The 17,510-nt window shown below is 39.1% G+C and overlaps 2 protein-coding genes across 2 annotated transcripts; one reads left to right on the forward strand and one right to left on the reverse strand.

Moving 5' to 3' along the window:
• Window positions 1–1,910: 1,910 nt before the first annotated feature.
• LOC310947659 (protein NipSnap homolog 2-like) lies at window positions 1,911–9,861 on the forward strand. The gene is made up of 10 exons (XM_083914542.1): window positions 1,911–2,045; window positions 3,065–3,204; window positions 3,295–3,340; window positions 3,742–3,836; window positions 4,052–4,122; window positions 4,248–4,388; window positions 6,505–6,536; window positions 7,678–7,772; window positions 8,517–8,600; window positions 8,779–9,861. Exons 1-10 carry the CDS (start codon window positions 1,954–1,956, stop codon window positions 8,841–8,843), a joined length of 861 nt encoding a protein of 286 aa, XP_083770668.1. The 5' UTR covers window positions 1,911–1,953; the 3' UTR covers window positions 8,844–9,861.
• A 193-nt stretch (window positions 9,862–10,054) lies between these two features.
• psph (phosphoserine phosphatase) lies at window positions 10,055–12,925 on the reverse strand. Its single transcript, XM_083914543.1, has 6 exons — window positions 12,868–12,925; window positions 11,709–11,852; window positions 11,462–11,596; window positions 10,877–11,022; window positions 10,504–10,652; window positions 10,055–10,394 (listed from the first exon to the last, which is right to left on the reverse strand). Exons 1-6 carry the CDS (start codon window positions 12,909–12,911, stop codon window positions 10,284–10,286), a joined length of 729 nt encoding a protein of 242 aa, XP_083770669.1. The 5' UTR covers window positions 12,912–12,925; the 3' UTR covers window positions 10,055–10,283.
• Between the last annotated feature and the right edge of the window lie 4,585 nt (window positions 12,926–17,510).

The raw sequence follows: 17,510 nt of genomic DNA on the forward strand, positions 1-17,510 counted from the left end.
TGTGTTTACATGCAAGAGTATCCTGGTTTTTATTGGGGAGCCTGGATGGGAGTATTCTGATGATGATACTCTAAACATCTGTTTAAATGTGCAAAACATAAACAGGATATTTCCAAAACTAGATCATAACCAGCCCTGAAAACCCCAGTGCCACCCCAGTCAGAGCCCCATGGGGTCGTCTTTAAGAGGCTGTTACAGGGTCTAGCCAAAGATACGTCCATCTGTCTGACGTATACCTCCGAGGGGAAGTGAGGGCCAGCAGCTAGCTGTCACTCAAGAGGTCGTGCCCCTAATTATTCATAAACTTTAACCAAGAATAAAATAAGAACTAGCCTGGTACAAAAACATTCACTCCCTCAGTGTTGTCATGGAGATATGATCTAAACATACAGACTAGAATGTTTTTTTTTATACCAGGCCTTAATTAGGTTTAATTATGCTGTGAAAACGGCCTGTTTAACATGGGGGTCAATGAGAAACTGCTCTATTGTGCAAAGTACTCCTACTGGACACTCTGAAAACTGCAGTTTTAGGCACTTCCGTATAGGATCAAGCTCTCAACTCAAAATGATTCAACGCTGGCCGCCATTGGCTGGTAAAATGTAAACAGAACATGACAGAAAGTAAAAAAATGTTTAAAATATTAATTCAGACTAAATATATTTTTTCAAGGAAAAGCAATACTTTCATTCTGTACCCCTCAAAACGCCCTGTGGGTGGATTTTTAAAAAAAATATAGCTTTTAATGAAGATTCTACATATTCAAACTTTAATGCATCAATAATTATAATCATCCTACTGTTAATGTGTCCAAGTTTGGTTCCTGTTGCAGTGAATGTGAATTGCATCAACTGACAGGAAGTACACAAGACCAAGGCTGTTGCCTAGCAATGGAATTCCATTAAACAGTTCCAATTCCATTGCTAGGCAACAGCATTGGTCCTAACATGACAATTTTTACAGTGCGGTATCAGACCTTTATTTTAATACTTTTTAAAACTTTATTTGTCATTAAATAGCATGAACAATTAAAAAAGGAATAAAAAAACAAACAAAGGGACAGACAATGGCAAGTTACAATGGCCGACAAGTTCACTGAATGTAATTTGAATAAAATTCAATCGCTGATAAGCATTTTTTGTTGGATTCAACATATGACAGAGACTCATATGTTTAATTCAATTTCAAATAGTGTGAATGACTTCATGTATGTGGAATTTACCTCGTAATATGATGACATCAATTGTGATATTATTGTGAGAGAAGGAGCCAAAAATAATAATTTTCTCATCAAAATGATACCTAACTATAGTTTTATCAAAAAGAAAATTTTCCAAATCTTTCCAAAATGTGATAGAAAATGGATATAAATAAATGTATGATACTTTCTTTTTTTTTACTGAAGAAAATGTGGACATGTGTGCATTAGTAGGTCCATGGTTACAGCGGACTGCGGTGACCTGATGATGATCAATGATCTGACTTAACAAACCACCCTCCTTTTATATTTTTAAAGATTCGGATTTAAACTTATATTTGAACACTATGGAAACCTAAAGTGATATTAGATATTTCAAATTTACTTCCTTAGTTTAGCAGACCCCATTCGTTTTTGTTTTTGTTCTTCCTTTTTTTTTTATGTTTTACTGTCTTTATACATTTTAATTTACGTTTTTATTCTTTCTACATTCAGAAATAAATTTTTGGTTTGTGTATAACTCTGGAACATGATACAAAAATGGAAAATGGATATAAATAATTGTATGATACTTTCTCTATCTTTTTTTTACTGAAGAAAATGTGGACATGTGTGCATTAGTAGGTCCGTGTCCATGGTAACAGGGGACTGCGGTGACCCGGTCAACGGATGTTCCGGCGCAGCAGCGGCGCTGCAGCAGCGGCCCCTGGTGGTCACAGGAGGTCACTGCTCCGGGCGCATGAGAACCGTTGAAGATGGCGACTGGAGTCCTTCACAGAGTCAGCGGTGGTCTGGGTCGGGCTAAAAGCAGGGCCCAGTCGGCCGGACAGCTCGTCGTGTGGAGCAGGTGGGGGCAGTCTTCAGTGTGTGTGTTCAGTAATCATCTCTGTAGTGTTTGTAGTCCGCTGTTGTGTGTTTTTATTCAGTAGGTTTCTGTGGTGGCGACGGTGAGCTTGGGCGAGCTAGCCCCTGAACTAGCCAGTCCTTTAGTGGCCTTCAGCTTAAACTGACTGCTTTAACTGCACCTTAACATACTTTATTACGGTATGTTTTAGACTAAAGCCGCGTGTATTTGCTGCTGAAGGTGTAATAACACAAGTTTCTGTCATCTTTTGTTACTAAGCATCGCAAACGCTCAAGGTCAATTTGATAGTTTACTGTAAAACATGATGAATTTGCTTCTGTGTCAAAAACAGTGAATAATTCAGAAACATAAACATTATATCAGTGCAGGAGGAAGCACTATAAATACTCTCTTACAATCAAAAGCAATTAATTACATTTTGAATAGCATCAAAATACACAGTGGATATTCTCACATGTCCACAATGACAATGACCCGTTTCAGAATAGTATCATATATTTTGATTATAATTATTGATGCATTAATGTGTCCATCACTTTAATGTTGCAGATGGTGAAGGTGGAGCTAATATTTATTACTTTATATGCTGCAGTTAAGTCCTATCTTATAATAATGCGACACATTTGTTGACTATATGTTGTATTATATATCTGAATCTGAAAAGTAACTAGTATTTAAAAGGTAATGTACAGACTGTTAAATACTGTGACCTGCTGTATCACAATGTGATGCATGGAAACAGTCTGAGGATGCCAGGGTTTATTTTGAATTTATTTATTATTATTTATGGATAAACCTGAAATGAAGTGTTATTATATTTTCTGTCAATGAAGCGTCATATGTTGGCTCATATAAAGATGATAAAGTTTGACTGAGTGCAAATCTAATCAGGTGTCCAGATAGGACATGAAAAGGCCAGTCTCGCTGTTAGATGCATCCTGGATGTAAAATGATTCCTTATCTTATCCGTTGTTCCTCATGAGTCTTATCTGTGTTTGCAGGGGATTCACGACATCGAGCAGCAGAAACGGACAGGACAGCTGGTTCAAGTCGCTGTTCGTGAGGAAAGTTGACCCCAGGAAAGATACGCACGCCAACCTACTGACCAAAAACGAGGAAAGTAACCTGTACAAAATTCAATGTAAGTTCACTGCACAATATTTGTTCTTAAAAGTATACCATTAATCCTGTAGTAATGGTGAGGTTGTTTAAGTATAATCTTCTTTTTCAGTCCATAATGTCAAGCCAGAGTGCCTGGAGGATTACAACAAACTCTGGTGAGTGTTGGTTCCTATCACTGTCTAAGCTGCATGCTGATGTTAACTTGTGGTAAAGCTAAAGAAGTGACAGCAGCAGTAGTGGTATGAGACCAGGACAACCTAGTGCACTGTTGTAAAAATAATCCGAGCAGTCTATTTCTGTGAAGTGGTTGCAAAGCTGGCATGACTTCAGTCCTTCACAGACCAACGTTGCTCATACCTAAGATGACTGGAGGCCGTCCACTCATAGTCGGGGTCTAATTTTGGACTTGCAACATTAGACGGAAGACACATGACCGTAAAAATGTGACGGTTATTTGAATTTCATTGTTTTCAAACTCAATTCCTTCATGAGACTTGAATGCAGATTTAACTCACGTGTGATTAAAGTGTATAACGGTGTTTCTCGTTCGTCACAGTGAGGATGTTTTGCCCTCCATCCACGCTGATAAGTACTACCCCTGTGAGCTGGTGGGCACCTGGAACACCTGGTATGGAGAACAAGACCAGGCTGGTGAGATCACTAATATCAACACACAGAGGGAGAGTGACGTTACTCTCTGCTCAGAGCGTCATTACTCCACTCTATCTTTATATAGCAAATATTTGTTTGCCGCAATATTAATGTTCTGAACGTCGAGTGCAGCTCCTTTCAATGCTCTTGCTTTTGAATCAGCTGACCTTTCTGTGATTTTTGCATCTATGATATATTTATTCCATTTTTTCCAGTTCATCTGTGGCGTTACAGAGGAGGATACCCGGCTCTAACCGAGGTGATGAACAAGCTCAAGCAGAACAAGGTATGGACTCCTTCAGGTGCATCTTGTTTGCGTCTCCCCTGTTTAGTTCTTTAGTAGCTTTCTAATAACTGGATATAGCCATCAGTCGAAGTAAAGCTTATTGACCGGTGTCCGTCTGTTGGCAGGAGTTCACGGCGTACAGGAAGGAGCGGGGTAAGATGCTGATGTCTCGCAGAAACCAGCTGCTGCTGGAGTTCAGCTTCTGGAACGAGCCTGTTCCCAGAGAGGGCCCCAACATCTACGAACTCAGGTCCTACCAGCTCAGGGTGGGTAACAGACCACAGAGTTGATAATTGTAATAATAATAAAAATAACTATTTATATAGACCCTTTAAAAACAAATGTTTACAAAGTGCTTTGACAGACAGAGCAAAGACAAAAGCACATAGAAATCAATACACATAAACATATTTACACAACAACAAGGCAATATAAACGATGGGATGCTTTTATGAACAGTGAAAGTGACAAATGAATCATAGGAAAATGAATTTAACAGATGACTAGGTAAAAAGACGATAAAATGAATAAATAAAAATAAATGTGATAGTAATGCAGCGAGTTTGAAAGTGTGAGCCCAGCCCGACTGATGGCTGATGGCTGATGTGGTAGGATTATACGTCTGTTTTGAACATAATCAGCACTTTTGCAGTCCAAACTTCTATTCAACGTCTTACAGCTTATGTTGAGTTACTCACTCTTTCTTTTAAAGTTCATCTTATTTGTATAGCTTAAATCCTAAAAGGGATTTACAGTAACACCTGCAGGCAGAGCAACTGAGGAGAGCTCCTCCAGGGTAATACAGCGGCTGGGTGTGTACAGCGTAGACAAGAGTTTGTTAAACACTGAAATGCACGATTGCTCTTTGTGTTGGTTACTTCTTCATTATGATATACATGAGTGAACTAATAACCAATATCTTCATTTACATTTTGGTCCAGAGAAAGTCACCTTTTTTCATCATAACCACTAGGAGCTACCCCAGTACAAATTTTTATTTTTTATTAACCCTTTATATAGCCAGGAAGGTCCCATTGAGACACAAGATCGCTTCTTTCGGGGAGCGCTGGTCAAGATGGCAGCATAAGCAGTTTCACATAAAAACTATTTCACATGTAAGAAGACATAAAATACATCAAAGCAACACAAGGGAAATGGTAAAAGAGTAGAGACGGCCTGTACCATAGACATCCAAAACACATTCAACCTAAGGGCGCACTCACACTAGGCCCAGATGATCCGTGCCCAGGCTCACTTGTACTCACATTACTTGAAATGATCTGAGCCACGGCTCCATTGCTTCTTGCTTACACGTCATCGCCCCTCAGAGATTTTGTTTTTGTCTGGCTGTTTTTGAACATTTTATTTGACCAAATCTGCAGTAAACACTCCCCCTCTGCATCAGACCACCGCCTTTACAAAAGCCCACCTCTCTCAACTGGGCCGCGGCCGGCAAGCGTGCCGCGCCAAGCTAGACTTTAGCCATGTTAGGTACGAAAGGACAGTGAGTGTTCCCTAAGTTAAAGAATATGTAAAACAGCAACATGTTCGTGAAAGACCTTTGAAGATAGTAGTAAGTAAGTAGTAAGGTCTTGGCTAACTAGCAACAAACAACAGACAGCAACAAATATTTTGTATTGGTACTTATGTTGTGAACTTGTGAGCAGCTCCTCTGCAGCAGCCGGAGCTTCAGAGCTGAAGTTGACCTCCACAGCATTTGTTACAAAAAGTGAAAGCGTTACTCTTTCTATTTACCTCACTCACGTTCTTCTCGTTTAAACTGATGGTATTCAAGTCACATGCTTTGCTTCTGTGACCTCATATTAACTCAGCCCTAAAAAAAACAAAAAAACTACTGTAAGACATGAAGTGACCCTGTGTCTTCAGCTTTCATGAGAGCAGTCCTCAAACAGTCCCCACTTTTGCTTTTTCTTTTTCTCCATCTCCATAAACGACTGAATGACTGAGATTAAATCAGCAATCCAGTGGCTCAATAGTCAGTTGCAAGCAGTCTTAGTCCTTCATAATGCTTGATACACATCACGATCTGCAGATTAACTCGTTTTTCCAGATCTCTCCGTGACGTATGATGAACGCCAGCTATTATCCCTCAACTTGGACTGAGATTACTGCTCAGAACCAGCAGGGCGTTTGTTGTCTTAAGCACCAGAGGATGATTGAAGAATCCTCTGGGTGTAGTTGTTATTCTATCTTATCTTCACATTCACAATGACAAAATACCTGTGTTGCATCATTTATTTGTGTTAGATGTGTCTTCTGTGGAGAGAAGATGAAGAAGGTGTTTATATCAATCTGTAGTTTGGAAAGCTGTTTTTTTTTTTTTTTATCGTAATAAAGCATATTGTGTTTTCTTTCTTCCAGCCAGGAACCATGATCGAGTGGGGTAATTACTGGTAAGGCAGCCTGAAGTCATTTGATTCACTGAACTGTAGTTACAGAACAGTTGCACTACTTGAAACCTTCCTCACCGTGCTCTCATTAATAAGAGCTATTCCACAGAGAGGCACTATTTTGAAGCTGAACTGTCATGTTCTCAAGCCACGTTTTAAATACAAGAGGAATAATGTGCACAGTACAAATGTGTGTGCATACCAGTTCAGTGGTATGATCATTATGTGGAGCTGACAGGTCAACATTTATCAGTGTGTGTGCAATGCGGTTGATTGCAATTGATTTAGTCGAAGACGTGAGCTGTCTGAACACGCCCAAGTTTTCCATCGTGGTTTTTTCTCTCTGATTGCCCTGTAGTGGATTTCTGTCTTGGTCTTTGTACTCGTCCTGATTGCAAGTTTTCACTTGTTTCTAAATCCACTGGAAAATGAACAGAAAGGCGAGGTCAGTAGGTTTTCCACAGTCCTGCTGACAAACAGACACATAGACAAAGAAGCAGACAAACCAAGCTGAAAACATAACGATCTTGAGGTAAATTTAACTTTAAACACTTGAATATCATCCAAGTTTTTCTGCCTAGAGGTTTCTCATTCCCAATTAAAAGAGACATGATTTGAATTTTTAAAAAACCCTTTTGATGAAGAGATCGAGCTAGGACAAGGTCATTTTTTTCCAGTTATTTTCTTCTGTTTCCATTTCGGCTTTACTTACCAGCCTGTATTTTAAAAAATCTAGATTATGCCAGCAAAGCAATTTAAAGCAATTTTAATATAATTTGTGATGTTGGAGGCTTAAATGTCTTCTTCAAGTTACAACAACACAAAGAACTGGAGCTTTTATAGTTTTGTATCCAGACAGTGCTTAACATTTGAATGAGTACATTGTCTGCTTTGGGGGGGAAACATAATGGATTTCCACTCACACCAGTTCACTCATTTCACGTGGACTTGGCTGATGTTACGATTCATAAACATGTATGCAGTAAGTTAAACTAAATCCAATTGTGTACATAAAAACGGTCCAGAATAAATTCAAAGATGATGTTGAACTCCTTGTTTGAAGACTCAAATATCTTGTGTGGAGGCCCGGTCTTGTTTTGCCAGATGAAGCCTGTGCTGGGACTGAAGTTGTTCTTGTCTGCAGGGCCCGAGCCATTGGATACCGCCAGCACAACAGAGAAGCTGTGGGAGGGTTTTTCTCACAGATCGGCAACCTCTACATGGTTCATCACCTCTGGGGTACGGTCAAATACCAGCTTTATGGAAAATTACACACTGACAGCGTCACAGTGTAGATGAGCACGCTGTTCCGCAGAAAGTCAGTCAACAACAGCTTTGATAATCAACTGTTTAAGTTATTTATGAAGCAAAATATTCAGAAGATTTTCTCTGTTCTATATTATTGTAAATATATTTGAGGTTTTAGACTGTTGTTTAGACAAAACATGCCATTATTTTCATTCTTTTGAGCTTACAGCTGCACTAATGAATGTTTTTAAACAAACAATGGAGCCGCTGACTGTGTAATTTGAACTGGGTCACTTGTAGTGAAGAACCCACTTATAATGATCAGCTCCTTTCAGATCTATGGAGGGTTTTAGCACTTTCACTTCTTTGATTTGATTTTTTTCTGGCACAGAACTTTGTTTTGGTCCGGTCTAACCGCTCAAATCTGCGTTTCCAGCTGCGGCAGACGGCTGTTGTCTGTGAGAAAGCTCTGATAAACTGACTACCGGCCCAGCGTCATACAGCAGATCAGAGCTAGTGAACATCGTGGAGCATTTCGCACCTGTAGAAAGCTTTTTGCCTCAGGAGTTGGTGGAGACTAAAACAGAGTTAAAATGAGTCACAGTGAAAAATAGTTAGCAAATTTGTAAAGAAAATAGTTACTTGTAGCCCTAAATTAAGCAAAACTGCTACAGACTTTTGCAGTGACTCCCTTAACTATAAGCAGAGCTGTAAAGTGTGATTTGTTGATTGCAGCTTACAAAGACCTTCAGTCCAGAGAAGACACAAGGAATGGCGCCTGGCAGCAGGAGGGCTGGGACGAGGTGGTGTATTACACAGGTGAGCAAAAAAAGTCATGCCCTGCAAACCCACAGCTGTGTGACACTTTTTAAAGGCCTTTAATTTGTCTTGGGTAACAACATATTGACTTTTTTAGAGCTTGCTGAACCTCATCAATATCACAAGGACTTTAAACTGTGAGGACACACTTAATCAACTCTATTATCTTTTTCTCCAGTTCCTCTCATTCAACACATGGATTCAAGGATTATGATCCCGACAAAGGCTTCCCCGCTCAAGTGAAGTGAGCACCGAGGCGGAAGCTGAAATAGAGTGGCACCCCCGTTTTTGAATGTTACATCCATCCGGAGCATCTCTATCATGGTTTCAACCTCCCGTCAGTGCCGCCAAACAACACCCCTTCTCTTTTCTTGTCCTTGCTTTATTACTTCAAGACGTCACCAGGGCAGAGGAGGCCATGTATCAGCAATTAAAATAGTGCACTAAACTTACAAGCCTTGGCGATCACGACTTCTTTATCAGTGATGCAGGACGAGTAAATTTGGCCAATTTGAACCTCCTGACGATCGTTACGTTCAACGTCTGGTGCCACATTAAAACTGGTCCACGAAGAGAGCTCATCTCATAAGTTTAGAACCAAAGTTACTTGAAAAGACGAGCAGCTGCGTGGTGTGTTACTGTGAGGATAGATAGGATAGTGCTGCTGGAGCTCGCTGCAGTAGCCGTTTATTTATTTAATGTAAATTTGGAAAACATATTTTAAGAGTGCGGAGGAGCAGCACTTTGATGCAAAACATGCCATTGCTGAGTGAGAGAACGCCTCTGTATATTCATGAAAACTGTATTTCTGTAGCTAATCAAGATAAAGTACACGGTGTATAATGTAAAACTTCATAATTTTATATTTGATTGAGGTCCATTATAACTCAAACACTCCTTTAGTTGCTTTTTCTGGGTGTTCCTAGTTTCCCTGTCACGGTAATGTTGCGGTTTCATGGTGCTGTGTTTGTAACTTTGGCTTCTACTTTTTTCTTGGGAAGACGGCATGCCTGGTTTTAAAGACATTTTTTATCCTACATGTTTTTACCGGAGCATAACTCGTGTATGATCAACTGAAAACAAATGTTATCGTTCAGTGGCTGAGTGAATCTGGCACTAAAGTGGGCAGCAAAGTTGCTGCATATTGTAATGTCAGATTTCTTTGTTAAAGGAAGCATGTTTATCTTGTCTTTTTGTTCATCGGGAGCAATGTAGAGGGACGGACAAGAACACCAACACAGATTAAAGCAGTTCAAACAACGTCTTACACAGCATGTTCTTATTTTTAATGCTGATGCTCTTTACAGGACTTAACTCATTGACATGTGTGGTTACAGCTGTTTGTGCCCGTACAGAAATAAAACATTTCTATTGCACATGTCATAATATGCAGTTCTATTAGCTTAACTAAAGGCTGTGATGAAAAAGTGCAAAAACACTAAAGTCTTCTTACCCGCCACATAAACAGTACTCGGTTTTTCGTTTAGTAACTTCTAGTATAAAAATCAACAGGGCAACGTCCCCGTGAAGATAGAATTGGTCTCACTAGTGTAAACAGTTTCATTCATTATAAAAATCTATTGAGCAGAAGGAAAAATGTGCATGGTGATCAAACCATCAGAGGCACACCCTTAGGTGCAAATATAAAATGTTAAAATTAGTAACAGTACTCGTTCAGCTTCTTTAAATCTTTTCCAGTTCCTTTAGCAGCTCCCCAAAACTTGTGACGTACCACAAAGACCTCTCCTTCACCTGCTGCCTGACGACGTTCCCACCAAACCCAATGAATGCGCTCTGAGGGCAAAAGAGATAACGCTGCATTCACACATGTGTTTTTCAAGAAGACGTATCAAACATGAAACTGAAAACTGCAAAGAACGCGAGACGCGGTGGGAACACTTACAGCAGGAGGGCACGCCTCTAGATCAGTGGCTCCGTCTCCAATCATCACCACAGTCTTGAAGCCGTATTGCTCCTTCAACATGCTGATGACCTTTCCTTTTCCGCCGCTCTCTGCCGTGGGCTGACTCTCGTCGAAACCAGCGTACTCTCCTGGGAAACGCATTGACTTAATTTAGAGATGTTAGAACGATTCTCCTACAACAAGCTGACGGGCGCGTTGTGACACGTTAGATGAAGCGAAACAAATAATTAGAAGTGAGATCTGAGAGGCTGTTTTTGATACTAGAAGTCACTCCACTCCACACCTTATTATGCACATTTCTATTTTGAGACAAACGCACTGAAACCAGTGAGACGTCCCCTTTAGCTCTCACCATTGAAGTAGAACTTGAGCCGGTTGGCATAGACGTGATGCAGAGGAATGTTTAGCTGAGTGGCCACGTGTTCAACGATGCAGCGGAAGCCCCCTGAGATGAGGAACACCTTTATGTTGCGCTGGTGCAGGCGGTCCACAAGCTCCCTGGATAAAGAGAAATTTAAACTACATTTAACAACACTCGCCTTCAGAGAAACACAGTTTTTTTCTTCCAGTTTTGTAGAGTAGGGCAGTAGCAAAATATCACCTGGACCTAGCCCTGGCCAGGCAGATTCACGCATAAACCGTGCACATTTACAGTCAATTTAGTGTCAATGAGCACCTTTGAGCACAAAACGAGGAAGGACGACTTGAAATCGTCATGCAAACGGTCTTATTTGCCCAATAAAGAAGCTGAATACAGCCCCATAGACGATCTGCCACATCAATCACTATACTGTACTGTTGTTAATTGGGCAGATGAAGTGATTTATTAACACATAACATTTAAATTTCCTGTGCATACCAATATTGTTGTGGGGTGGAACTGAAGGTCGACTGAGCTACTGACATTTCCCAAATAAAGTGGCGTCTTCACACTCACCTGATGCCTGGAGTCAGCTGAGGTGGGTGGTCTGTTATCAGTTTGTTCACTTGTTCTCTGGAGCATCGGATGATAGAGAGACGCTCGGTCAGGGCTGTTTTAAATGTCATCGAGCCGCCCATCGCTTTGCGCGTCCTGAATAAAAAGGAAAAAACAGCAAAAAGATTATATATATTAAAACTATAAAAGGTGAACTTTTCAGTGCACGTTAATGTGATTACGACAACATTTAGCCTAAAACACATACATTTCAGTGACCGCATCCCCCACACCGCAGAATTTGGCGAGCTCATCTATGCCTTCTTCTTTGATGACTGTGCTGTCCACGTCGAAACAGACAGCTTCTGCTCTCCGGAAGTCTTCCTTTGTCTGTAACTGTGATGCCATCGTGCTGGAAAAAAGAAAAAGTACACATTAAGTTAGACACTCAAACAAAAGCAGCTTTTCAAAAGGACGTACAGCAGGATGACATGAATATCAGGCTTTATATGTCATCTGAGGGGAAATCCAGTGGTGGAAAGCAACTAAGTACATTTACTCAAGTGCTGTATTACATACAATTTTGTGGTACCTACTTTATTTACTTGAGTAATCCCGTTTAATCTACTTTATACTTCTGCGCCTGTACATCTCAGAGGCATTATTGTACTTTTTACTCCACTAGATTTATTTAGCCAATGTGGTTACTTTACATGTTCAGATTATCATACAAAATATTATCAAGATTAAGCTACACAGCAGTATACAAAGTAAATCAAATCTGCATCACCTTTACCAGCTGCAACATTAAAGTGATACTGACATTAATCTATCAATAAGTATAATATTCGGCACAATAAGTACTTCTTACATTTTGTGTTTACTTTTATTTGAGTTACATTGTGAATGCAGGATTTTTACTATTTCTACGGTGTGATGTTACTACTTTTATTTCAGTAAAAGCCCTGAGTACTTCTTCCAGCGCCGGGTAAATCTAGTCCCGTGCTGGACGTGTTGCGTAAACGTGAGGTCTGTGATTTTCCTCCAGCATGGTTTCATTGTTAAATACACTCAGTCCTGTATGTGTGCAGCGGATGTCTTGTCTCCAGTGTGGCAGCAAATGCATCCATTGTCTGAAATACCTACGTGCAAACGTTTCTGCATCGACGGGTCTCAAATAAAAACGTGTCCCGGGGCCGGTGGTGTGTTACAAAGACGCGTTGCATAAAACATAGTGCCCTACACAAACTACATGAGAGGCCGGTGGACATCCTCTGCACGTATTGCGTCACCCCCGGCTGCTGCAGATGACCGGCTGACAAGACTTGAGACCCGTCTGTTTCAGCTGTAAACTGCTAAAGATGCGGCCCGCGCTCATGTCCTCGTGAGAACAGAGAAGTTTTATAACGTTGTGTCGTGGTACTTACCGGTGAGAGATGCGTCTGTAAGGCACTAACAGCAGCTTCAGCATTAACCGACTCTTCAATGGGCTCACCGATGAGGAAGAGAACCGGTGAAGGCCGGACCAATCAGAGCAAAGACGATGAGGGCCCGCCCCCTACCCAGTCACTCGGCTCCATGACGACGGCGACCTCAGCTAACGGTTATTTTTTTTGTCAACATTAAACAAAGACACGTTCACGATCTCGACCCAACCTTTAATGATTATATAATTGTATAATAATAATTAATTATTTTTAGTCTATCCAAATTACAAATAATCTATTTATTTAATAATAAGAACATTATGTGTACAGCTGATATACAATATTGTTATCTAATTTATTTATTTACTTTGTATTTATTGTTTTATTTTTTCTTAATTTTATTTAATGTAGTGTATATTTAAAGGTTGAATATGTAGATTTTCATTAAAAGCTATATTAAAAAAATATATATTACACCCACAGGGCCGTTTTGAGGGGTACAGAATGAAAGTAGTGCCTTTCCATAAAAATATTTATTTAGTCTGAATTAATATTTAATTTTTTTTAACGAGTTTGACAATGATTTTCTCTTATGCTCTGTTTCTATGGTACCAGCCAATAAGTGTTGGGCATTTCTGGTTGCCAGGTTGTCTGTTGTTGGGTGCAGCTACTGTAGTCTGGCACTGGGTGAAATGGAGTTTGCCAATCCTGCAGCTGTGTTCTTTGTCCTGGCAGCTGAGTCACAGGAGACGGGCAAAAACTAGAGTCAATATAGGCCGAAGATTCACTCCATGGACTGAGAGAAAGGAGTTTAACCGCATTAAAACGCACACTGAAACCATTACGTTTCTCCTTGATCGGTAAGCTAACTTTCATGTTTACTTAACGGTAACGGCAAACGGTAACTGTCAGTCAAACTCCTCTGCAGTAATTGTTTTTATGGTGTGATTTGCCAGAGGGGACGGGTTCAAACAGGCTCAAACAGACTCTGGTCTCCTGTAGGCTACTGGGCCCGGTCTGACGAACCTGGCAGCCTGAGTGGTGGATTTATTTTCTGTTGTTGCGACTACGATCTCGAGACACTAGATGGCGGTGTTCTGCTCATTCTCCATATTCAACCTTTAATTAAACAAGGAAAATTTCACATCCATAAAGCAAATTTTTCAAAATCTCGGCCAACCTTTAGTTATTATCATAAAATAATGATAATAATTCATTGAATTACTGAATCATTTTAGTCTATCCAAATTCTTAATAATTTATTTATTTAATAATAACGAGATTATTTAAACAGCTGATAAAGACCTTTACGGAATTCCATTACTAGGCAACAGCCTTGGTCCTTGTTAACTTCCTGTCAGCTGATGTCGTTCACGTTCGCTGCAACAGGAACCAAACTGAGACACATTTAGAATGTTTATGTTTACATCTTTGAAAATGTCTATGTGACTACAAGATTATTATTGTATTTTTTTAACTTCCTTTTATTTAATGTATTGTGTATTTAAGTATTCTCTCTTCTTCAATGTATTTATGTTTTGTTCAATGAAAGGAAAATGCCTCATATAAGTATATATGAATTAGTTGCCATATTACAGTATTTAAATGATCTGAAACATTGGTGGAGATGGTTAAAAAATGCACACAAAAATACTGAATTTATACAAGAATTGTTCTAAAGTTTATTTATATAGAAGCTGATATTGCAGTGGAGGCTAATCAACATGGATATATAACAAGTAATAAAAGTGATTAGAGTGCAATTATAAAATTAAAGTTCCAAGGAAATGGCCCTCCTATAACTCTTTCAGAAAAGATCTAATCTGATCTCAGATCTAAATACATATTTTGAAAAAATATCAAATTTAAAACTACTTAATTGTGCAAATCCTTGTGTGTGTTCATTATTGTATTAAAATGTGTCTATATTTAATCTTATTTTATGATTTGTATGATTGAACTAATGTCCTGTATTCTTCCTGTTGTTTCATGTGCCAACATTTTGACAATTTTAATATATTTAACAAGAGAATGTACATTTGAAAAAAATAAATAAAGTGATTTGAGTGCACAGGTTCAAAGAGTAACAGTTTAATGAAGAATCATTCTGATTGTAAATATGGTTATAACCAACAGGAAGCTGTAGGACATGGTTAAGAAAGACCCGTTTTAGAAATCCAAAAGTAAAACAATCAATCTTTGTTCACAATGATCTTGTGCCAATTGGCAAATGCATAAATAAATGGGACCTCCTTCCTCATTAACATATGGACGCAGTAATATATTACTAAATGAATGTAGATGAACACAAATGTATAAATAAATGTAAAGCATTTTTTATTTTATTTAATAATTTATTTCTGTATTTATACATTTATTCATTCTGTATTAATTCATTCATTATTATTTTTTATTCCTGTATTTATTAATTTCTGTTTTTCTATATTTATTCCTGTATTTATTTCTGTATTTATTTTTTGACTTGTGTTTATTTATTTATTTATTTATTTCTGTATTAATGTATTTATTCATTTCTGTATTTATTTATGTATTTATTTTTAATTCCTGTATTTATTTATTAATTTATTAAATCCTGTATTAATTTATCTATTTATTTATTCATTCCTGTTATAGAAAGTTTGACAATAAATGTTGCCGTGTCTATTTTGTGCATTTTCAATAAAGTAAAAAAAAGCTGTTGGTTTACAGCGAAGCTCTGATTGGTTGAGGTTGCGGCATGAGGGTTATGATTGGTTGAGGTCGGGGTAAGGACGTCAGAGTAAGCCAATCAGAGGCAGAGGAGGGCGGGACGTGACATCTTTCCTGGTTTCAACCGGTAAAATGTTAAACGAGCACGGAGAAAAGTCAAACTACCGCTCCACAGCCACGATGGCCTTTAGAAATATGAAATGTTGCATTCAGTCGTCGAGGTTCGCTGAATACAAATGTGAGGATGCGACTCAGCACAGGTAATGTGAGCTAATTTAACCGGTTAACGGTGTTGGATATGGAAAGCACGAGGTCCACGTGGTGACGATGAGGGTGAAAGTGCTGTATAGTCAGATAGTAATTCGGCCTTTTCCGTGTAACACACCACGAGAACACCATTATTCGCATAAAGTGTGATGTGATTGGTCAAACGTGGGCCCAGAGATAGTTTAGTTGTGTTACCAGGCTTGAAACTGGCATATGACTTTAAAATAACCAGCTGTTGTGTTTACAAATAACTTGCATAATTACGCTCAGAGTGATGTGAACGTGTCTCTATGTTTTGTGATCATTGCACACAGGAGGATTCACTGAAGGAGATGAAGGCCTGACCTGACTCATCATCATGGTGGAGCCTCCGGGCCTCAAACGCACCATGTGGCAGGAGGTGAGGAGAAGCAGCGAGTTACCATTCAAAGTTACCTTGTAAAGTCAGACAAAAGTCAATGCCACGACAAAGGCACTTATTTTTACTATACTTTACTATATTTAATTTATGTGTCAGGGCCTCAAGCTCAGAATATGGTGCACATGTAAAGGAGACACATCTCTTCTCTCCCACAGACGCCTTGTCTGAAGATGGGATTGCTGATCCTCACATGGCCAGCAGTGAAAAACCACAGAGGTAACTCAGACTTCCATGATATTACCTTGTGTTTGAATGCATGGCCGAATTCTGTTTTACTCTTGAAATAGTAAATGCAGTCAGACACCGTGCTAAATTATTGTTTTCACACACTGACTCAACAACAGGATGCGTGCCAATTATGTGCCTCATTCTTATGTCAGTGAGTGAGTACAGAAACATGTGTGACCCTATCGCCAGCTTTGATTAGTCATGCATTTGTATTCATTTCATATTTGAAGCAAAAACCACACTTTATAAACGACTGAAAATGGAAAATACTTTCATTTATGAAGCTGTAACCACCGTCTGATATGTACTTGATTCATTACTTAAACAAAAACATTATTGAGCTCTAATCCCTTTTTGAAACTCCAATCAGCACGCCACCAGATCCATCTCAAAATCATCTATTGTAACACTTCTTTTTTTGTGCAATAACTTTATCCCCCACTTAAGTGGAATAATTTAATCTTACTGCTCATTTCTGTCATAAATATTTTATCTTAGACATTTTCTCTACATTTAACTTATCTGATATCATTTTCCATGGATTTATTTGTGCCTGTATTCTTACATCTACCTCATATATATTTGACTAAAAGTTCATTGGTCATCCTATAGATACTGTATTTCTTTTATACCTCCCTCGTGTTTTTGTAAGCTGCTGGAAATTCAATTTCCTTGCGGGAGTCATCCCAAAGGATCAATAAAGAGAAGTCTTATTCTAATTGTATTTTTATTTGTTTTTGCAGCAGCAGCACTTGTTGAAATATGTTGTTACGGAGACGTACAATAATGTTGCTCGTCACACACTGGCTCAAAGAACCACGGTTGCTACGGTCGACCTCCAGACTGTGAAGGCCCGACGATGGTATGTTTGCACGCGCTGTTACGCTCTGACTTTCAGAATAATTAGCATTCCTAGCACTGAAAAAGTCTCCACTTGAGGCATGGCCGAATTCTGTTCCAGCCGGTCTGTGGTGGATACAGTCAGACACCATGCAACAGTCAGGTCTCGTTTCTGTTA

This window comes from Echiichthys vipera (genome assembly GCF_963691815.1).
Source record: "Echiichthys vipera genome assembly, chromosome: 5".
NCBI classification, from domain to species: domain Eukaryota; kingdom Metazoa; phylum Chordata; class Actinopteri; order Perciformes; family Trachinidae; genus Echiichthys; species Echiichthys vipera.